The sequence below is a fragment of the Girardinichthys multiradiatus genome, chromosome 20 (assembly GCF_021462225.1).
Source record: "Girardinichthys multiradiatus isolate DD_20200921_A chromosome 20, DD_fGirMul_XY1, whole genome shotgun sequence".
Lineage (NCBI taxonomy): Eukaryota > Metazoa > Chordata > Actinopteri > Cyprinodontiformes > Goodeidae > Girardinichthys > Girardinichthys multiradiatus.
In genome coordinates this window covers 42,040,525-42,064,637 of record NC_061812.1, presented here as the reverse complement: position 1 = coordinate 42,064,637, position 24,113 = coordinate 42,040,525, and the positions used below count along the sequence as shown (strand labels likewise).

Here is a 24,113-nt window from a genome sequence, read left to right as displayed (position 1 = left end):
TAAAAAACGTAAAAAAAACGTATAATTTCCCTTCCACTTCACAATGATGTGCTACTTTGTTTTGGTCCATCAAAAGGATTACAGTAAAATTAGAGTTGAAATGTGAGAAAATTAGGAAGATGTTCAAGAGTTATGAGAGCTTTTGCAAGGAACTGTATGTGCTACTAAGCATCCTTCGTTAAAGGCACTACAACTAGAACTGAAGCTTAAAATGACTCAAGCTTCTGGAGGAAGAGAAGAAAAGGGCTCACCTTCCATTTAGCTCTGGCAAAATTCTTTTCTATCTGTGCACACACATTTTCCTTGATGTTCTTATCTGATGCTGCACCACCAGAGATCCTGCAGAACAATGAAAAAGATAAAAAACAAGGAGTTACCCTCACAACAGAGCAGAACTGTCTGTTTTTATGGCTACAAGGTGTGGCAGAAATGAGTTGCAGCTCATTATTACGGCTGAAAACTCTTCCTTTAACATATTAATATTTAAGGGTTGTTTTAATGTGTTTTTATAGTGTGGTCCTTTTTATCCTAGTAGTGTAGATTGTAGTATTGCTAATTAAACATATAAAGATTTTTGGAAATACCTCTATGGTACAACTAAGCAGAAAAAGTAAGCGGTCAACAGCAATCTGTCCACATTGGTGAGAACCATTAACACTTTTTTGTTTAAGCTTTTAATCTTTGCTCTTCATGAGACCTTTTAAATCATGTTAGCACATATTCAGATTGAGTCTACACAATATACAGTATCAAAGATGCGCTGCTGACCATTCATGGTTTATAGCTTCCTGGGCCGTCAGTCTCTGGTCTTGATCCACCTCCATCAAACGAGCAACCAGGTTCTTAGCTGTCAGAGAAATGTCACAAGGAGGAAACGCAATGAGAAAAGGGTTTACTTCCTCACAGGAGGACAACACAAATATAACTGCTTTGAAAAGTCAACAGGCAGGGAAAGAGGAAAGTTCCTTATGAATGTGAACAGTGTTTACATACGAAGCTGCCACTAAAATTACCTGAATCAGAGATTTCATCCCAGTAAGGAGAGTCAAACTCATAATCACCCGCAAGAATTTTTCGAAACAAGTTCTTGTCGTGGTTTTCATAATCATCATCATCAGTTTCATCGTAGAAAGGAGGGTTGCCTGACAGGCTGTGGTCAAAAAAAGGGGGTTTTAGGAAATCTGCGCAAGATATATCGACCACATCTAAGGATGTTACCAATAAACATGGATGATTCAGTCTAATTTATATTTTTTTTAAAACAGAAAAAATGTACTGGAACCAAACATTACAAGACTTTTCCCATTTAGGCATCAAGGTATACACTTAAGTTAAAATTAGATTTAGATGATCAGATTTATCAGACAGGCATCTCTCAAGATAATAAAATAATGTAAAAGGATTACCAAGAAAAAAGACAATTGACCTGTTTTTTATTTACATTTTATTTTTAAAAGGGCATGTCAAAAATAATTCATACAATTCTCAAAAGTCAATGGAAAAATATTTATTTGCATTACAGCAATGAAACGTTTCTTATAATTGCTGACAAGGTTTTTGCATGTTTTCACTGGGGTTTAAAGTTTGACCAGTGAGTTTGGAAGGTCTCCTTACCATCACCCTAACCTTTAGCTCTTTGGCCTGCGGATCACCAATTACAGCTGATTCTGATCTCTGGCTGATTGTTTGTTGCATCTCTACTTGGATCACATGTTGTAAATGAAGAAATAACTTACAGTATGTACATGATGACACCTATTGCCCAGCAGTCCACAGGCCTGCCATATCGTTGTCTTCCAACCACTTCAGGAGCTGAACAGGGGAACACAAACATCATCAATGACCCAAAACCTGTTGCCACATTACATCTGATTTACCACAGTTCATAATCTCACCCAAGTACTCTGGTGTCCCACAGGGGTCTTTGATTAGACCGTTCTCCAGCTTTGCCAGATGGAAATCACTGATGACGATTTTGGAATGCTTGAGACGGTTGTAGTACACCAAGTTCTCCAGCTATGGATAAAGGATATATTAAAAAAACTCACAGGTAACTATGTTCAATGCTTAAAATACAGTTTTTGACAATGACAGAAGGAAGCGGTTTTAATATGTACCAGATTACCATTCAACTTTTAAACGAACCTTTTATAATCCATGATGTACAAACACAGCAGATATCTGAACGTCGTTCATCAAACAAAAACCAAAACGCAAACCAGAAAACCTCCAGAGCCTGTCAAATCTTGACAACATTTAACTGCTATGCTCACATATCTTGTAGAGCTATGAGCTTATTTTTGACACACTAATATGAGCTCAGGTAAATGGGCAGAAAGAGAAGAGGGGAGGGAATGCAGTCAATGTCTCATATTCAGGAGTTGAATCCACGAAAGCTGCATTAAGGAATAATAGTCTATGTGTATAGGGTGCCTGCTCTGCCACTGCACCATGTTCCATCCAAGCTCCCAGTTTTAACATGCTAATGTTCATCAGATTTGGGGTGATCTCCAACAAGATAAGCCTGGTGCATCTCCCCCTCTTAGTGACATGTTGAAATTTGATTTGAAAATAGTGCCGCATTTTTTTCTTATTCAGATTTTGTCAGAGTAGTAGTTTGTCAGTAGTTTTGTCAGATTTTCTAACAGGATTGAATGACTAATGTCCCAGCAAGATCTCGAAAAAGTCATCCATGTGTTTGTCTTTAGTCGAAATGTATTACTGCAACTGGTCTGTTTAAAGATTCAATTTGACAGCTGTTCTAGAACGCTGCTGCCCATAGACCCCCTTACTGAAACTAAGAAAGTAGAGCACATCAGCCCAGTTTTAAAGCACTTACACTGGCTACCTCTACCTCAGAGAATAGACTTTAAATACATTTAAAATAGTTTATAAATCACTGAATGGCTTAGCAGCAAAATACACTGAAAATGTGTACAAGCAAGGAGCCAGACGTCTCACATCTAATCTCTTCTATTCAGTAAATAATCCACCAGCAGCTTCGACCTTCAGCAGAGAACATGGAGTATCAACAACAATGATAACGCTGCCTCCAACAGCTCCAGCAGAAACAATCAGCCAGTTGGCTGAGAAAGAGAGGTCATCACAAAAGGTCTCCCCGTCGAAATCCACAGGAGAAGTGGACCCCCCCATTATACCCCCATCCCCCCAAACCCAGACCCAGACTGACACCCCCGGTAAACCCCCCTCACCCCAGACCCCAACCCAGACCGCACAGAATTCTCCCATCTCCCCACTGAGCCCGCTTTTTGCTTCACTGAATTCTGATGACATGAAAGGAGCTCTTAAAATCGGGACCCAAATGGCTCTGACATCTTCTCCATTCAACACCCCCCGTGGCCGAGGCCCTGCTACTAAACCAACATCTTCCAAATGCCGCAGACCTTCACCACCTCCTAATCTATCTCCTCCTAATCAGGACCTTCAAATCACTTCTCTATGATACAGTCTGGGCCCCAGTGGTAACTCTATCAGAAATGAGCATGTCCAGGAAAAACTTGGGCCCCTAATAGGAGATAGCTGTAAAATCTCTGTGCTTATACGTGACAGAAATAACAAAGCCAAAAGGATAAGAGACAGTAATAAACAATCAACGAAAGCCATAAACTGTCAGGTACAACCACACACAGAGTTAATATCAACAACTAAGTCATATAAACTGGCTTTACTGAACATTAGATCTCTGTCAGGAAAGTCATTTTTAATCAATGACTTCATTACTGACCACGATCTTGATGTTATGTTTTAACAGAAACATGGTTACATTAATTTAATGAAGCTCCCATTCTGATAGAATCGACACCTCCGAACTACAATTTTCTTTGTGAGAGCAGAGAGCAAAGAAAAGGTGGAGGGGTGGCCGCTTTGTTTAAAGATTTATTAGAGTGTAAAAAAGTATTTCTGGGCAAATTTTACTCTTTTGAATATTTGGCTCTTCAGGTAAAGAGCCCGGTCCGAACAATGTCCTTGAATATTTACAGGCCTCCTAAGTCCAAAACAAACTTTATCAGTGATTTTAATGAGCTTTTATCTGTGATATGTGTTGATTATGACTGTTTAATTATTGTGGGAGACTTCAAGATTCACATGGACAATCCTGAAGACAGAAGTGCAATAGATATATGTGACACTCTTAGAAATTTTGGTTTGACTCAACATGTTAAACAGCAAATGCACAAACAGGGACATATTTTGAACTTGATCATCACTGAGGGTCTAAACATTTCCAAGGTGTCTGTAACTGATGTTGCTCTATCTGACCATTTTTCAGTTATTTTTGAAAGCATCATCTGCAATGACTCAGTTTGCCAAAAAGACATGATAAGAAAACGCATCTTTAAGGACGGTGCTGCTGAAACCTTTAACCAGATTTACTCTTTTACCTCCACTTTGCCCTGTAACACTGTAGATGAGCTGGTAGATAACTTTCATTCTAAAATCTCGGACATCATTGATTCAATTGCTCCAATTAAAGTGAAAGTCGTTTCTGGGAAGAAAATGTCTCCATGGAGAAGTGCTCCACCAGTCAGAAATGAAAAAAAGGAGTGTCGAAAAGCTGAACGCAGGTGGCGAAAGACTGGACTCCAGGTTCACTATATTATCTATAAAGAGAGACTATACAGATATAACCTACAACTGAAAAATGCAAGGGAATCTTTCTTTTCTGAGATCATCAGCAAAAACATTAACAATGCTCGTGCATTATTTGCCATGGTCGACAGGTTAACAAACCCTCCTGTAACTGTAGCATCTGAACTCCACTCTACCAGGGCCTGCAATGAATTAGCTAAATTCTTTATTGAAAAAACCCAAAATATCAGAGGGGCAGTCAGCATATCCACATCAACTCCAGTACCAATGTTGTCTCCAACTAGAACTGATTTTGACAAAATTTCACCAAATAAACTGCAAAATCTTAGAAGAAATCGTACAGCAACTAAGCTCTTCTTCCTGCTGTCTCGATCTTTTACCCACAGCTTTCCTTAAGAAAGCTTTGCCTGTAATAACATCTGATTTAACACAAATAATAAACATGTCCCTTTTGTCAGGTGTTTTCCCCCAGGCCCTAAAAACAGCAATTATCATACCTCTCTTGAAAAAGAGCAACTTTGACAAGCTGGAACTACAGAACTACAGGCCTATATCAAACCTCCCCTTCATCAGTAAGATTATTGAAAAACCTGTGTTTCAGCAGTTAAACAACTTCCTAACAGTGACCAACCGCTTCGATGTCTTCCAGTCAGGCTTCCATGCTCACCACAGTACAGAGACTGCTCTTGTTAAGGTGTTCAGTGACATCTGTATAAATGCAGACTGTGGAAGAACCATAATGCTGGTATTTTATTGGACCTTAGTGCAGCATTCGACACTGTTGATCACTCCATTTTATTAGAGCGCCTGGAAGTGGGTCGGCTTTTCTGGTATAGCACTCAGCTGGTTTAAATCCTACTTGAAGGACAGGGACTTTTTTGTGTCAGTAGGTAGCTTACGTCAGAGAGCATAAAAATCACATGTGGCGTTCCCCAAGGGTCCATCCTAGGTCCCCTCCTATTTAATATCTACATGCTCCCCCTAACTCAGATTTTAATAAACAACAACGTAAGAGTCATAACTATCATAACTATGCAGACGACACACAGCTATACGTTACGATGTCACCAGGTGACCATGACCCCATTCAAGCGCTGGGTAAATGCTTAGAAGAAATCAATGCATGGATGGGCCTAACCTTTCTTCAGCTGAATCAAAACAAAACTGAAGTAATAATCTTTGGACCAAAGGAAGAGCGTTTAAAAGTTAGCACACAGCTTAATACAGCTAGAAACCACCAGTCAGGCTCGAAACCTGGGTGTAGTGATGGACTCAGACCTGAACCATCAGAGGCACATAAAGACAGTAACAAGGTCGGCCTTCTATCACCTAAAGAACATCTCCAGGATTAAAGGACAAATGTCTCAGCAGGACCTTGAAGAACTAATTCATGCGTTCACTTTTAGTAGAATTGATTACTGCAACGGTGTCTTCACAGGCCTGCCTAAAGTCGATCAGACAGCTGCAGTTGATCCAGAATGCTGCTGCCCACGTCCTCACTAGAACTAAGAAAGTGGAGCACATCACCCCGGTTCTAAAGTCCTTACACTGGCTCCCTGTAGCTCAGAGAATAGAGTTTAAAATACTTCTGTTAGTCTATAAATCACTGAATGGCATAGCACCAAAATACATTACAGACTTGTTGTCAGTGTATTAACCAGCCAGACCTCTCAGGTCATCTCGCTCAAATCTACTCTGCATACCCAAAACTAGAACCAAACATGGAGAAGCAGCTTTTAGTTCTTATGCTCCACTAATCTGGAATAAACTGCCAGAAAACTGTAAAAGCGCTGAAACCCTAAGTTGCTTTAAATCAAGATTGAAAACTTATTTGTTTAGAGTGGCCTTTGACTGTGCCATCTAGGCATGATTAGTTGCGTTTTCAGTCCAATTTTCCTTTCATTTTCTTGTCCATCATTCTATTCTCTTTATTTAATTTAACTTTTTTTAAATTACCTCTGTTGTTTGATTTTATCATTTGATTTGTTTTTCTGTGTCTGTATCTGTGTTTATTTGCTTTGTGATTGTATTGTAATTGTATGTACAGCGCATTGAGTGTCTCGTTGCTGAAAAGCGCTATATAAATAAACTTACCTTACCTTACCTTACCTTACCTTACCTTACCTTACCTTACCTTACCTTACCTTACCTTACTTTCCTTTATCACGACACTGCATTGTACTGTTTATCTTTTTTTTGTAACTGAATTGTATTTTTTTTATTATGTAAAGCACTTTGAAATGTCTTGTTGTTGATATGTGCTATACAGATAAACTTGTCTTGCTTTGCCTAACAAAGCTATGTTCCCCTATAAATGTGCACTGAAACTAGATTTTTTCTTGTGCCAAAAAAACTCCAGTAATCAATTTCAAACTACTAATTTCATACTCAAGAGGTTAGGAACAGTTAGACAACTGACCATTACAATCTTAACTAACCTAAGACTTTTACCGCAATAGCCACCCATAGGGTAAAAGTACTGGCCTAGCAAAAATCTATCAAAGTGTTACTGGCTGAGCACCTCTTTAGGGTTTCAGAGGTGACTGGAGTTATTAGAAAAAAACAGAAATCTGATTTGATACTGTCAGAAGCCTGTTTCTCAAACACCTTTAAATGGTTGGTAAGATAATGACTGCTGATGACAACACCACATAATCCCCCTCCAAAAATATGCCTTCAAGGAATGTTGTACTGTGCTGTTTGTAAGAGAACATTAACTTGATTAGGTCCTATTGAGATTAATATTATTTAAAATATTGAGTAAGTTAGAACCATGGTGTCTAAACCTTTTGCAACATAGGCCAAAATAGACATGGTCAAAGTACGTGCAGGCCAAGAAAACTTTAGTTTCTTTCCATTATAAATGCAATTAAACAAATCCAAAATGTAATAATAATAGCAATAATAAGAACAAAAAGTAGTCAGAGTTTAGAGAAAAAGGGATGCTCTATTAAAAGACTGGAATACAATATCTTAAATTTTTTGGGTCGGTTGTTTACCATTTTCTTGGTGTAGAAAATGTGTTTATTTCAGTTCTCAATAACAAGAATGGGATATGGGTCACTCTGGTTTATTTAGCTATGTTTAATGAATGGGTTTGCCCAAGTATGCGTTTGCATAAATCACTTGATATGTGTGGTCCCATTTACTACGAAATTATAATAAAAGCAAAATTATAGATTATAAATACAAATACTTTGTGTTGTAACTGACATTTTTCATTGTAACAATATTTAAATTGTTCTCCATCTTTTTGGAAAGGCTTCACAGCAGTGAAAAATTTGCCTTTTAAAACATAATAAAAATAATATCAATCTGCATCAGCCACCTGTGCTGGCAGCCAAAATTTGGACCATTTTGCCTGCCAGCAGTAGGCACTAAGTTACCACAGCATGTTACCTTCAGGTTTCTGTGGACAATGTGCAGGGAGTGGAGGTAGGCCACAGCCTCCAGCACCTGACGCACCACGTTGCTGGTGTCTCGCTCTGAGTAGTAGCCTTGATCCAGGATCCAGTCAAACACCTCTCTGCCTGTTGCGCTGCAGAGAGGTGGGAGAACAAAGCCCAGTAATGTGTTACATATTTGTCCATTTCTGAATAAAATGTCCCTGTTGTATGAATTGTATAAAGAGGGGAATGTGAGGGCTTTATCACAAGCTGTAATGTCATTGGCTTATTTTTTTCTTTATGTTTTTATCTAATTTCTTCTTTTGTTTATTTGCCATTTAACAGCAATAGAGTACAGGAGAATCAGACAGAAAAATATTCATGAAAAAAGTCTTTGTAATTTGAAAAAATTACATAAACTGACTTTTGCTATAAGATATTTCTGTCTTTCTAAGAATGGAGGAGTCCATGGAACAAATGATAATTATAATTTCCCCATAGATGATTCTGTTTGTTGAATTTTCAGCAAAACCAGAATCCCTCAAGTCGTCTCAGTGGGAAGAAAATATTCATTTCCACATTTAGAATTTCCCCGGAATTGCATCCAATTCCCCAAGAAGGGAAAAAGTTGAAGAGAATGGAGCACCGAGTGATCGCATCTGAATACCAAATGAGGTGGAGCTAAGAGCTGTTCTCGTATCTGCTGGGCCTTGAGCAACAACGGCTCCCCAGGAGCGCACGATCAACAGAAGCCGCTCAGGGCCGAGCTGCAGCTGAGACAAGCTGCAAGACTTTTCCCCCGGGCACATCAGACATCTAAACTCACAGTTCAAGGAAGAGGAAGTACTCCTTTTTGGTCTCGAAGACATCAACCAGTTGGAGGATGTTGGGATGCTTCACCCTGGGGAAAATGTGTCAGAAAGAAGAAGGCAGGAAGAGACTGATGTCATTCGATTACTTAAAACTGCAAGGTGTTGAAACTAAATTTAAAAATTAAATTTATAACATTTATTTTTCAAAAACTATATTTGCTACCCTCCCATAAATAAAGACATTGACATTAATGCAGCATACTCGTGCTTAGCAGCAGTAAACCCGCCTGGAGTGAACTGAATATAAGTCTACTGTCTGTCACCACCTAAGACAACTGATGCCTTCATAACTGCAGGACATTATTTAAAAGGACTAGAGCAGCGTCCTAAATTACTTTCTCGTTCATTGAACCAGCTGAGTCATACAGTGAGAGAAAAATTACAATTCAGGACATTATGTATCACTACTGTGCATCACCCCTGACTGCTGCTTTATTACTTTAATTAATACACCAGGAGGTAAAAAAAACAATGGTTAGTGGGATTTACAAAGCCTTGCAAAAATTGGCATTCCTGAAAGCTCACTCCACTGGTTCTTTACATCTAGAGGCAGATTTTTTCTGCACTTTACTTCTTTGCACAACAGCTCAAACATAGTAAGATTCAACGAAGAGCTTTGAGCATGCATTTTTTGGACTACTTTAGCTCTTTTTATGCTCCTTATGCTGGGTTGGACAACTCTCTTCTACGTCGTCAGCAGCAGGTCTACAGGAAACAAGCAATGTGAGCATTATCTGCCCTGTACTGGTTGCCTATACTTTTTAGGATCAATATTTTAATTTTGTTTTTTAAATGTTTAAGCGGTTTGGCATCTCCTTATCCAGCAGAGCTTTTACACAAGCACATTCCTAGAAGACGTTTGAGGTCAGACCTACTTGCTTTCCGAGGACATGCTGTTCCTAGGCTTGTCTTGTGACCTGAGGAGACAGAGCCTTTTCTGCTTTTACTCCCAAAATCCCAATATTTTTTGGTTAGTTTTTAATTCCTGTTCAGTAGAAATATCAGGCTTTTTCAAATATTTTTGAAAAAAAGTAAAAATAATAAAAGTAAAAGCTTTTATTTTCGTTTACTGTTTTTAGCTGTTTTTTTTCTTTTTGTCTATAGGAGTTTGTGGTAGGTGTTTGTGTCTTATTGATCATTTTTATGTTTTCTTTTCATTTATGGACCTGTACAGCACTTTGGTCACTTTGGGTGTGTAAGTAAAGGTTGATTGATTGATATAGCTCTGTGTTCCCAAGGGCATCTGAAAGAGAAAGTCACACCTTCATCTCTTTGTCACAACAAATTGCTCAATAAGATTATGCTAAGGCAGGATTTACTGAAAGTCAGATAATCAGAGAGGTGAAAGGAAAACTGATTTAAAATTAAAAATTCAAGTTTGGAAGTTCACTTTTTCACTTTGGGCAGTTTCTTTCTATTTACTATTTAATGTCTTGTATAAAAATTATATCTAAAAGAGCACACCAGAGAACGGAAAACAAATTTCACAAAACTTAACATCAGCCAAAATAACTCACATCTTCAGAATGAGGATCTCATTTTTGGCAGCCTTGCGGACTTTTCTCCCATCTTTTTTCAGGAATTTTTTACACGTGTACATTTTCATTGTTGCTTTATCCTTGGCCCTGAAAATCTCACAGAACTCCTCCCTGAAAAGAAGAATTAGGTGGTACTTCAGTTTATCTGAAATGAATGAAAAACTATGCAAAAGCATCATTCAGTTCTTTCAGTAATAATAAGTCAGATTTAAAGATACTCACGATTTAACAGTCTGGCCCAGGTCATATCTATCTGTCACATCTGAAGGATTGTGGTATTCCTTCTTTTCCCCAACTGTTAAACAGCCAAATGGCATGGCCACACCCGACCTGCAGAAAAACAGGCAGTTGAAGCAGAAGAGAGGAATAAATCAGAGGAAGAAGACGACACTCACTTTATAACTATCTCTTCAAAACTAGCCTCAAAATGGGCTTTAACACATTAGATGATGACTTAGCAAAAAGTCTTTGTTGTCTTTTTTGCTTAGAATATACAATCTAGGACCTGAAAGCCACTAGAGGCAGTATTAATGCAGCAATTTGTTTCATTTAACTTTCTGTAGCCCGAGCTTTTCATAATCCTGTAACAGCAAAACACAAGAAGATAACGGCTTCCCTGTCTCAGGTCTGTGTTCTAATCTTATTCTAAAAGCAAAAGTCTAAAAAAATGTCACCCTTTGGGTAGACAGTGACAAACGCGAGCTGTTGGGGAGCAGGAGCCGCAAGAAAACATTCTTGTATGGTTACTCTAGCATCAATGGAGTATTTTTAAACAGCCAAGAACCACAGACAGGTACCTATGGAAACGATCATACATGAAATGGTCATCAGTGAGTGTGTGTTAAATTCAGTATATTTACAGTCATGGGGAAATATAATAACGCTACAAACATCATTACCTAAAAGTTGAAGTTCTACTAGTATATCAGTATATCATGTCATATAGAGAATTAACTGGTTTGACGCTTGTATTTTGACTGATTAAAAGCTACATCCTCATTCCTCTCTGACATTCTGTTGTAGATGTGTTGCTCTGCTTGGCCTTATTGTCCTATTGATTAACCAGTTTGGACAAAGCATCTGTGTCCGAGCTATTGTCTCACATTTGACACTTGGACACTTTGGTATCCAAAGAAGTTAATAATTAACTTAATAACCACGAGATGCACTGCTTCTGTGGCTGGTCCTGCTGCTGCCAAAAAGCCCAAATCATCTCATCAATTCTTTAACTGAACATCTAACATGCTAACTGAGGCCAGTAGACTGAGACAGAGCTGTTGAGATTTTTCTTTGAGCATTACGTAGTCTGACCATAGGGTGAAACTGCTGGAGCAACTTCAGGGAAAATTATCTTTAATGTTTCCCAATTATTCTTTCTTATTATATCAAACAGCCCATGGTTACGCTGAGGGAACTGAAGAAATCCCAAGCTCAAGTGGGCGAGGACAACTATTAGTGATTTACAAATTACAGTCTTTATGGAAGAGTGGAAAGAAGAAGGCCATTACTAGGAGAATGCCATAGAGTCCTATGGTGGTACATGGTGGTGGCAGCATCATGCAGCAGGATTTTTTTTTCTGCAGTGAGAACTAAGTGGATGGGTAAATTGACAGAGGCAAATACAGGAAAAGTCTGGAAAAAGTCAAATTGTAAGCCTAAATCTAACCTGGAAACCATGGCTAGGCTTGTAATTGATGCTCAGAGACACTTACCATCTAATCTGACCGAGCATGTAAAGTGGTTCTGAAAAATATTTACTCAGCAGGGCTGAATCAGAAAGCATGCCACACTTTTCAGATTTTTATTTGTAAAAAAGTTGGAAAAACCATGTGTCATTTTCCTGTACTATCACTTCACAGTTATGTACTTCTCTGTGTTGCTCTAACACATACAATCTTCTAAAACGCATGAAAATTTGTGGGCCCAGCATGGTAAATGAAAGGTTTTAGGTGTACAAATATTTTTGGATGGCAATATAACTAATGGCCTCTCAACATTCCCTGTTTCAGTCCACACTATTCATGTTTTTCTTTTCACCTTTCCCCCAAAAATCTTCATGCAAGGTGAGGTTTGAAAGCAGGCATGTTCGTATTATGTATTAAGAGAACATTTTGAAGTTCTTACAATTATTGGAAGAAAAAACATAAAAGTAGTTTTTAAATGTTTGTTACATGTATCTCTAATAAATAGCACTTAAGGACACACCTGTAAGGACTGACTTAAGGCTCAGAACACCCCATTTCAAAACATCTTGCACCAAGCAGTGGTTTGTCCTGGAATAAAGTAAAAATACTAACAGAGCTCAAAAGCTGCACAGCACAGCACTGCAGCCCTTCTGATGAGCATCAAATTGCTGAAGGTATTTGTATGTAAAGCAGCAGCGCTGGATAACTTATGCACAGCAAATTTTACTAAAGAGCATTTGGAGAAAAAAGTATATGTATTCATTTCTTAGCCTTTCAAAGACCATCTGCAGAGACACTCTGGATCATGGATCCTCAAATCTAAATAAGGCTAGCCAGATTGAGAAGTGTAGTGTAATGTGCAAACGTGGAAATCTGTCCATCGTAGCCCTGCAAACCACCTCCTAATCCAATGCGGATGAACAAGGCTCAGCAAGGAAATGTCTCGGGTTGGAGTGAGACAACTGGGCTCCCTATTTATGTGAGGCCTGAATGTGTGTTATGTAGTCAGTGTGTGGGGTTGATCTTTCTTCAATATATTGCATGTTTCTTTGTTGCAGTTAAACCACAAAGACAAAAAAGGAAAATTTAGTTCAAATTGTGGTATAAACAGAGGGGAATTCTCAGTAGATCAGGCAGCTGTAAATACAGTTAAAACCAGACCTTTATACACTATAAAATATGCAATACCTTTATTTCTCATTGAAATCAAATAACATGTTCCCTGTTTTTGGTCACTTAGAATAACCAAACATATTTCTATTCGTTAAATGTAATGAGAGATAGGATTTTTTTATGGAGGCACATCTGTGGATGTATTTAAGGCAACACCTGAGACACAATGCTTGATGGTATGATATCAAAAAGAATTTAGACAAGATTTCTTTTGACAATTGTAAAGAGGAACGTGTTTTTGGTGCGAAATGTGTGTATCAACCCCAGAAGAAAAGCATAAGAACTTGTGAAGATGTTTGTTTATGAAAGTATGAGTGTCCACATTGAAACAAATCTTGTACAGACATGAACTGAATGGCCACCCAGAGAGGAAGAAGCCATTACTCCAAAAGTAACCTAAATAGCCAGATTACAATATATAAATGCACTCTTAAACAAATACATTATTTCTGGTAGACACATCCTGTGGTCTGATGAAACATTTGAAAGAAAAATGGGAACATTTGCAAGCCCAAGATCACTATCCCAACTGTGAAGTACAGGGTACTCACACATCATGGCACTGCCATGATGTGTGGGAGTTACAGCTGCAGGAGGGACTGGTGTGCTTCTGAAAATAGATCACATCTTCAGGAAAACATTATATGGAAATATTGAAGCAACACCTGAAGACATCAGCCAGGAAGGTTAAGCTCGGGGACAACTGGGTGTTCCACGTGGGCAATGATTCAAGTCTTGCCCCAGATTCCTAATTAGATGTAGGTATGTGTTCAGTGATAAATCAAAAAACTTTATTTTTATTATTTGCAGCAGCAGGTTATAAAACCATTTCAGTACTGAAAGTCTTTTATAATTCCAACTGTTTTATTCTTTGCCGGTAGCACCCTGTTCACCCTTATCCATCTCAGCCAGTCACAGAACATCCTGGTAGCTGGAGTGGCCATCACAAAGACCTGATCTCAGTTCCACTGAAAATATGTGAGAAGAACTGAAAAGGTGTCTCTAAGCTGCCTACAAACCTGACTCAGTTACCGCAGTTCTGTCAAGAGGAATGGGCCGAAATTCCAGCAAACTATTATCAGGAGCTTGAGAAAATAAACATACTTTTAACTGAAGTCAAACAAAAGGCAATTCTACCAAATATTAAAGAACTGTATGTAAACTTCAGAGTTTAAGGCTGCTGAAGAACTGCAGAAAAGCAAAACAGCTTTAAGGACAAACTTTGATGAAAGAAAAACATCTAATGAAAACATCAAGCAAATTTTAGAACGTTTGTCATTTTGGAAAAGCTTCCTGCTCTTGTGAATTTCTTTTCCAGGGTAATAGTGATCGTGTAATGTTGAAAGAGAAACAAGTACACCACGAACATCCTCATAAAATTTCTCAGGTTGAATAAGGCTATCAGAGCCCACCAGCCAATCTTATTTTTAAAATAGAGTGTGTTAAGAGCCATGTAATAGGTAAAATTTTCCAAAGCATTTTCAACACTTATAGCAGGGTGCTAGCCCCATCACGTAATGGAGGCAGGATAATGGGTCCATTTAAACCAACCACCATCAGCAACATTTGGAGCATTATGTTCTGAATGCTATCTGCCCCTCAAGAGAGCCGGTCAATGGCTTGTAATGCTTTACGGCTCAGTGTGTGACCCAATCCATCAGCAGGGGCAGCTCGGTCCTTCAGGCCATATCCCTATTGGGTCTCTGCAGGAACAGTGATGGTTTCAGGCACAGAATACAGGTTGTGGGAAATGTTTGGGGCTTTCTAGGCAAATACAGCACTCATCGAAACACAAGTTTTTCTTTTCTGTCTGCTGACATCAGTTGGAAACTCTTGAATTGCTTGGCAATGTTTAGGATTAGGGTAAAAGCAGGGCAAAATATGCAATGTGTCAAGATTATTTAAAGCAGTAGTAAGAGGGATTAGTCTACCTGGGACAGTGGTATATTCTGGAAATGAAACTTATAGGAATAAGTTGTTCCTGTTTAGAATGGTAAGCTGTTATGCCAATAAACAATCCACTGCATTATTCCGACAAAAATACAATCCTCTAAGGCAGATAGTGTTTCCTTGTTTTCAGAGACCATGCAGTGGCTTTTTACTTTGTGATTCTGGTTTTGTTTGCACAGCATTCACTATTTCCATAGTTCTCAAACTGTGGTACAATAACTGCTTGTAGCACTTGAGCAACCCTTTGGTGGTACTTTTCGAAATTTGGGGATCAATTATTATAAATGGAAAAACAAACATATTGACTTGTAATGGAGATGTACCGGTGGCTGCTTATAGTGTTGAATTCAGCTCTGAACGCAGAACCTTGATCTGGAATTCCTATCAAACTGAGCCGTGTTCCAGTTTTAAGTTAGAAAACCGGTGAGATTTGCTAGTAATAAGGATGATTAAGAAAGTGAACAGGTCTGACTTTTGGCAGGTTTCCTTTCTGGGTAGGATTATTACAAAATGTAATTGTTTTGGGCTTACAAAATGGTTTACTTGTAATATTTGTTCAACTTATTTGCTCTTATTGTGCAAATTAGCATGTATCCAAAATCTGTTTACATTTCTCATTTTGATTCTGTAATGATAAGGCTAAATCATACAAATTTCTCACTGAATAGACGTAAGAAAGAATCCGTGGCCATTCGTTTAAACCAGGTCAAATTATGCCTTAAAAGTGAACAATGCTCAATAAAAACAAGGTCTGGCTCTTCAGTCTTGGAAGGGTAATCATTTGATTTATAAATTAATTTTATCTATGCTATAATTGTTTCAAAACAGCCCATCTTTTGCATTCACTTGGTGACTACAGAAGTGTTTAACTGAAATTATTCAAGAGTATACAAATATTTGTAATTGGTGCATGGTAAGTTGGATTTTAGCAGGAAATATATTTTATTAAAGAAAAAAACAATCCACTGTGTTCTGCCTCTGATTTGAGTATAAGGTTCTAATTGTTACACTTTAATAAATGCCAAGAGACGTGTTTGCCTCATACCTGATTTACCAAATTTTTGGGATATTCTTATATTGTTTCAATATTGTTAATATTCTACCAGATAAAGTTAGCCAAATTAGGTTTGTCAGTGCAGATAAAATGACACTGTGCTTTTAAAATATCATTGTGCTTTTATGACACAGCACAACAAACTGGCCTGTTTTGCATTTGTAGTCCCAGAAAATAACACAGCTCCCAATATATTTACTAAAAAACATAGTCCTTTTTCTGCGTAAAGCCAGTCATGTTGACACATTTTTACACTGTAAATTAAAGCAAGTCTAAGGAGAGCCAAACAAACTTGCATACATAAACATAAAATACATCAATCCATCAGTCTCAAAAATGTCACAGCTAACACTATTTTATGAACTTCTACCGCTGTCATGTTTGCATTGTTATTATACCGAGAAAAGAATAATGTGTAACGTTACAGGTCAGATTAACTACTTAACAGAAAATTAGAAACATGTACAATTCAACAAAATAGCGTTTACTTAAACCATTATAATATTCTAGCTTTCGACACAGCTATTATCCTCCTGGATGAAACACATACTCTAATAAAACTGTGTTTCATCCGGGAGGATAATTAGTGTTGCACCAACTTTAACTTCCTTTTCTTGTGTAAGTAATCAGTGGTTTCTGAGTAAACAATGCAAACAATCCAAATAGGACAGTGGTTTAAAGGTTTATAAAACACATTCAGATAAGCTGTTTTTATTTTCCTATAACAAAACCAACACATACAAACCAAAACAAAACAAGAGCTAGAATACAAAAAGAAGACAAGTGAGAAGAGGAAGACACAGTTCTGTTTCTGGGTCTGGCTTTCACAAAGCTCAAAATCAACTTTTCAGGAGAATACAAAATATGCTTGTAAATTGAACACTCAGCAGCAAGGGTTTCAAAGTTAGGGACACTTAGGGTAAGACAACATTTTAATTGCATTGATGTGACCCACCATGCAAATAGAAAGAGCCCTCCACTTCTCAATATGCTCTTTCAAATTTTCAACCTTTAATGTATTTCAGCTTGAAAATCAATTTAGCATTGATTAACAAAATAATATGAAGATATTTTAATTTGTTTGTAATTTTGAAAGGTATGTTGTTTAAAAAGTCCACATTGAAGTTTGCATTCAGTGCCAAAATTTCCTCATTCTGACAATTTGTTGAATAGCTCAAAGTTTTCCCAAATTACTTTGCCAAATCTAACAGTGGAGGAATGGACCACTCAAGGGAAAAAGACAACTTCATCCGCATATGAAGAAATATACTGCTCAGTGTTCTCCAACTGGACTGGATCAAAGTGGGCTCACTCCTGATAGCAATTGCAAGAATCTCAATAGCAACTGCGAAGAGCAATGGGCTTAAAAGGCAGCCCTGTCGTGTCCTTCAGTGCAGAAAAGAGGCTCAGATCTTACTTGATTTGTGATACTAGATGAAGATGGATGCCTATATAGCATCTTAACCCATGATATAAACTGACTGCCCAGTCTAAATGTCTGTAGTACTCCAACCATATAGGATCATTCCACTTGATTGAAGGCCTTATCTGCATCTAGGCTTCAACCTTGGAAGCCCCCCAATCCTTATGATACATAATGTTCATCAGTCATCTAACATTAAGGTGGAACAAAACCTAAAGCCTAACCCCGCCTTAGACAAATTTTTTAAATTGCCACCAAAATGGGCATTGCCAAGAGACACTGAGGGGCACAGCCAAGGATGAGCAGAAGGGGTTAAGCGGGGGTGTGGTCAGGAGGACAAGGGAAAGTGGCAGCTAGCTTAATTTGACATTAAAACATGGAGAGTGAGCAGAATGATGCTGGTAGTTTCACCACAGATCAGTCTGAAGGATTTTTCACCCTCCTTGTCTTTGGAGGTTGAGGGAGGCTTTGTGGAGCCTAATGGGCCTGAGCCATATCAGTTCGAGCCACTGGCTCAATGTGCTGACTCAGCAATGCCTGAAGCCAGCGCTGCCGAGCCAGTGGAGGACAGAATGTGTCTTGTTTCTGATTGGCAAAGTGATGTTAGCAGCATCGTTGCTAACATGAGTTAATGTTTAAAGCAGTAACAAACTTTCATTAAGTTTACATTTACATGTAAATTATTATATTATCTCAAGTAAAGCATATGATCGAAGGTATAAAGCATTAAACGCTATGATCAACACTCGCAATTATAACTCCTGTTTAAACATTCTCAGCAAAAGCTGGGGCACCTTTTCATAGTATTTTTATACACCGCCAAACCTGCCTGGGCCTGGAGCTTTTCCATTGGGAAATGACTTTATGGTCTTCTACACCTCTTTGGTGATGATATCAGAGTTTAATGACTTCTGCGCAAAATCACTTATTCTTGGGAGATTCAAATTCCACGGCCAGTTAGATATACTGCCCTCAGATTTTGACTTGTAAAGCTCCCCATAGTATTCCTTAAATTGTAACACCTTAAATGGGGAATAACTTTTTCAAATTAAGTGCTGCTGGATCATAACCAAACTGTAACTAGAGCTGCACAATTCAAAAAGAAGAAACAGATACAAGCGACAAAAATCAGAGTTTGCAAATTATTGAAAGCTGCATTTAAATTCAAACAGGCTGTTTATCTGAGGTTTAAGACCATAGCTTTAAAAGTTCAAGTGCACATACATTTGGCTTTCATGGTATCTTCTGTCAGGCATTCACACCATCATGACCCCCTGATGGCAAACGCAAAACCGTTTCTGGCTGTGGATATGGTGGGATTGTTGGTCAAGGCCTGCTGCAGCAATGCTCCATTGCTTGACACACTAAGACATTCATTTAAAATCTATTAAAAGTTTCAGAGCGGTTGAATCAAAATATTCAAGTACTGAGGAGCAGACAGCCTGTCCTTGTAGCTACCTGCAGATCCTCAATTAAAATTAAGTCGAGTCCTGATGCTGACTGCAAGCCAGTAACCATAAGATCATGTGTGAGAGAAGCGCTTAAAGAACAAAAGACCAGGTTACCTCGTCTGCCACAAATGTGCCCCCTGACTTTGGAAGGGAGCACCAAACATGGGAAACTAAAACCTGGAAGAAAGTTTTACTCTCTGACAAGAAAAAAATATCTAGACAATAATGACAGTTTTCACTATAACCGCCATGATAAGACGATCCCACTCGAGATGGTTTCTGTGAGGTACCGTGGAGGAGGCTCCAATATGATCCGGGAGATTTTTCTTCAAGCAAAAAATGAAGTATCAGGATGTGCAGGGGTCAAAAAATGGCTGGCTATGTGGGGATGTTGCAGCATCCCTCATAATTGAGGGTCTTTGTCTGTGCAGTAATCACTAGGTCTTCCAACAGAACAACACTGCACACAGACACTTGTGTCCTCTTTTTGGATGTACGGTCACCAGCATTTGGATCATCTAAGCGGTGAAGGTGGAGCAGAGCTGGTTGACGTTCCTCCCTTGGCTGCTGTTGCAGTGGCGGTGATGTGGTGTGTTTGTGTGGTTGCGGGTGCATGGCGGGTGTCCTGGTACGGGGTGGCATTGTGGTGAAATTCATGTTTGGGTTCATGAGGGTTGGGGGGCTCATGGGGTTCAGATCGTAATTCATTGAGGACTTGGGACTGATTCGCCCTGGGACGGCTCTGGTTGGCAGGCTCGTTTGGACCAGGTAGACCCCTGTTTTTGTTTGTGACCCCCTCTATGGATGGGGACGGGGGTTGTTGCCACTCTGGGGCATTGATATCTGGACCTGGGAATATAGAGTATGTATGGGGAGTGTGAGTGAGTGTATGACATCCATTGTCATGTGTCCTTACGTTAAGAGTGGGAGTGGGAGTGTTTTTATGTGTATGCATGAGGGTGAGAATGTGTGATTGTGTGTGCCTCTTTTTGTGTCAGGTTAGGTCTTGGACTGCTCCCTCTCCTGGATCAGTTTAAGCTCCTCATCAAATGTGGGGCCTATTTTCTCCCCGCTACACTCCTTGCTGGTGGCTGGTGTCTCTGCCCACTGGTGTATTGATGGTTCTCGGTGTCCAGGGCTAGGTGCTTTGGTGTGTGCAGGCACACTCCCGGTGGCTGCTTGCCAGGGCCTGGGCCCCCTGGCTCTGTCAGGCCTCTGCTTGGGGGATAATGTGTGCCCCAGGGTCTTGGGTCTCTGGGTTCATGGCTAGATTTGCTCTGGTGTAGACTGCTGTCGCTGCAGCTAACTGGGGATTCTGCACTGTGGCTACTGGGTGGTTCCCCTAGGGCTCTCCTCTGCTCTGCAAAGGGGGGGCTGCGGTACTCCCAGCGGTTGTCCTCCTGGGGTTCCTGTGCTCGAGGGGCCTTTGGCTGTCTGTGACTCAAATCTCCTCTGTGTCTGTCTCGGACAGGTCTGTGGCCCCTCACACTCACTATTGCATATTTGTATGGAGAAACCTTATATTCACAAGTGCGCTCACACTTACACCCACATGTATTTGGATTCAGGTGTTAACAGATACACAGATGTTTTATAATGAGCCACAGTTACTACCACATACATCTTGCATTCATTGGTACCGTGCACTTTTCGGTAACATTGCTGGTGTTATATATGTTTCTGCAGGTGTAGAAGCAGTCTTCTAGTATCTTGTGTTCTCTTCATCCTTCTTTCTCTCCTCTATTCTTTTCTCCTTCTCTCCCATTTTCCATTCTGTCCGACCTCTCTCTCTTTCTTTGTTCCTTTTCTTTCCTTTTGTATATATATCAAACGGAGCACTATAGCGTTAGCTGTAATGCTACACTTGTGAAAGTAAATCTGTTGGGCTTCTGCTTGGCACTCAGACAACAATTTTAAGTGCTACTCTGCCGGACAGGACACGATAAAAAATAGTGTCAGTTTGGCTCACTGGTGATAAAATTGCATATTCTGCAGCATCGGATGCAAAGGGAGGCAACGCTGCAGCATTATTTGCCCAAGGTATTGAAACACAAGACAGGCAACAGTGTGATGTTTGAATATACTTTTCTAGCTAGACAATACTAATACTCTGAATTAATTATTAGGATGTTGCAAGTTGATTGGATGTGTTAAGTGAGTGTTTACTATGACTTACAGATTGTTGCTTTTTCTTTACCAAATACATGATCTCCTTCCCCTGTCCCAACACTACTTTAAACTGATTTAATTTTAATGTACCCCTGAATTCTTTTGTTCACATTCAGACATAACTCAGTGGTTCTATTTACTGCAACAATCTAACCATGGATCTAATATTATGGCCCTTACAGTATTACAATGGTTTAGATGAGCAGTAAGTATTTACATAAGTTGCCAAAACACTCAGCTTAAAAATTGAGCAAGGTTTTATTGTTTTAAGTCCTTTAAGCATGCTCTATAAATAAATGTTTGTTCAAAAAAGCTAGCAATTCTTTTTTAATTGACCTCATAGCAACCTTCAAGATTATCATGTCAACCACTCTTCTTAATCTGCCTTCCTGAGATTAGATGTGACCTTTGCTCCACTTGAAGAGCCTCAGCAGCTATTAGGAAACAAACATCTTTGACATTAATTTGCTTTAATGTCATCTGATTTCCTGATATTTCCCATGAGCTCCATGATAGCACTTTGCCTTCAGCTGAAAAAAAATAAGGTCAGCACAGACGAGGTTGGCAACAGTCACATAAATCTCTGCAGTGGATGTTCGAAGAAGGATGGCTCTCATTGACTTTGCTATTACAAGAGAGCAGTTCAAGGAACCAATTGTTTTTATTGCAACAGAGGTAATAAATATGAATGATGATTTCATTTATTTTAAGAAAAAAATCTAATCAAACCAACTCGGCCCTATGTGAAAAATAACGGCCCCCTAAACCTTAAAACTGGTTTTGACATCCTTGCAGGCAACAGCTGACATCAGCAATAGCAATAACTGGCAATGAGTGTTTTACATCGCCGTGGAGGACTTTAAGCCCACTCTTCTTTGCAGAATTGTTTTGATTGAGTCCCACTAGAGGGCTTTCAAGCATGTCAGTCTGTTAAGGTCATGACAGACCATCTGCATTGTTTCTAATTTGAGACTTTGACTAGGTCACTCTAAAGCCTTTATTTTGGCTTTTTTGAGTTATTCAGAGGTGAACCATAATATACTGACTGGCCAAAAAAAAAGTAGCCACCAAAACAATAAGGTCACACACTAATATTTCATTGGACCGCCTTTAGCTTTGATTACGGCATTTGCTGTGGCATTGTTTCGATAAGCTTCTGCAATGTCACAAGATTTATTTCCACCCAGTGTTGCATTTATTTGTTCACCAAGATCTTGCATTGATGATGGTAGAGTCTGACTCTGAAACCCTTCTCCAGCACATCCCAAAGATTCTCAATGGAGTTAAGGTCTGGACTCTGTGGTGGCCAATCCATGTGTGAGAATGATGTCTCATGCTCCCTGAACCACTCTTTAACAATTCAAACCTGATGAATACTGGCATTGTCATCTTGGAATATGCCCGTGCTTTCAGGGAAGAAAAAATCCATTGATGGAATAACCCGGTCATTCAGTATATTCAGGTAGTCAGCTGATCTCATTCTTTGAACATATACTGTTGCTGAACCCTGACCTGACCAACTGCAGCAATGCCAGATCATAACACTGCCCCCACAGGTTGGTACAGTAGGTGCCTCTCTTCTTACCCTGATGAGCCCATCACTCTGGAACTGGGTAAATCTGGACTCATCAGATTATATGACCCTCTTCCATTGCTCCAGAATCCAATCTTTATGCTCCACAGCAAATTGAAGCATTTTTTTCCTGTTTCTTTTTTCCAGCCTCACTGATGAGTGGTCTTCTTAAGGCTACACAGCTGTTCAGTCCCAATCCCTTGAGTTCCCTTCGCATTGTGTGTTAGGAAATACTCTTACTTTCACTATTAAACATAGCCCGGAGCTCTACTGTTGTTTTTCTTCGATTTCTTTTCACCAAACGTTAAGTGATCACCGATCACAATCATTCAGGATTGTTTTCCAGCCACATTTCTTCCGCAAAGACGATGGGTCCGCACCATCCTTCCAGTTTTTAATAATGCATTGGACAGTTCTGTCGCGTTCTGAGGTTTAGGTTGACCAAAGCGCAGACAAGAGCTTGGCAGAAGCATGTTGTAAAAGTCTTTATTCAAGGTTTCCAAGCTTTGCAAAAACATAGCAAAATCACTGCAAGTATGAGTATGAGACTAATCCAAAACTCACTTGAGTATTCACTGCAGGAACGTAGCAAAAACTGAACTTAATCAGAGGTTGTGAACGGAGTGGTGAACGGAAGGAACAAGCGAGGAACTAAGAACACAGACCAACTAATATACAGAGAGAACTGAGAGGGTAACAAAGGGCAGGTAATCAAAGAAACGGAACAGGTGTGACATGGAAGTAGGGAGGCAGAAGGAGCAAGTGAACCTAATACGAATACTAAAACATGAGGAAAGGGACTAATTAACAAGACAATGAGCAGACCTAAACAAAACTATAGACCAAGATAAATAAAGCATAGAATCAAGAATAAACATGATCTAAACGAGACTGAGAAACTGGAGGGAATACAACAACCTAAGATCTAAGGACTTAGCAAAATAGAAACCATAAGGAAACCCCGACTACAAAAGTAAACAAACCTAAACCAACAGTGATAGAACAAAACGAGGATAAAGCAGAGGAAACGAGGACTAGAATAAAAGTAAACCAAGATGTAAACAACAACTAAAGCTGACCTAACAGGGAGGCTGGAACTATAGTAACTAAACCGAGGAACTAAACTACTGTAGAAGAGAGAACAGGAACCTAACATAATAAAACACAGAGATACTAAATGAGAAACTAAACAAGAGAATCCAGGGAGACAAAGGACTATCATAATAAT

General features: G+C 39.2%; 1 protein-coding gene across 1 annotated transcript in view; it reads right to left on the bottom strand.

Annotated features, from left to right (window-relative positions):
- LOC124857283 (caM kinase-like vesicle-associated protein) overlaps positions 1-24,113 on the bottom strand; it is a 109,750-nt gene that overhangs the window by 6,752 nt on the left and 78,885 nt on the right. Inside the window, exons 2-10 of the mRNA XM_047348488.1 lie at positions 10,630-10,737; positions 10,387-10,518; positions 8,824-8,898; positions 8,011-8,149; positions 1,896-2,016; positions 1,737-1,812; positions 1,014-1,150; positions 769-847; positions 252-339 (exon numbers count right to left, since the gene is read on the bottom strand). Coding sequence (XP_047204444.1) covers positions 252-339; positions 769-847; positions 1,014-1,150; positions 1,737-1,812; positions 1,896-2,016; positions 8,011-8,149; positions 8,824-8,898; positions 10,387-10,518; positions 10,630-10,724 — 942 coding nt within the window. The 5' untranslated portion in view covers positions 10,725-10,737. The remainder of the gene's footprint in view (positions 1-251; positions 340-768; positions 848-1,013; positions 1,151-1,736; positions 1,813-1,895; positions 2,017-8,010; positions 8,150-8,823; positions 8,899-10,386; positions 10,519-10,629; positions 10,738-24,113) is intronic.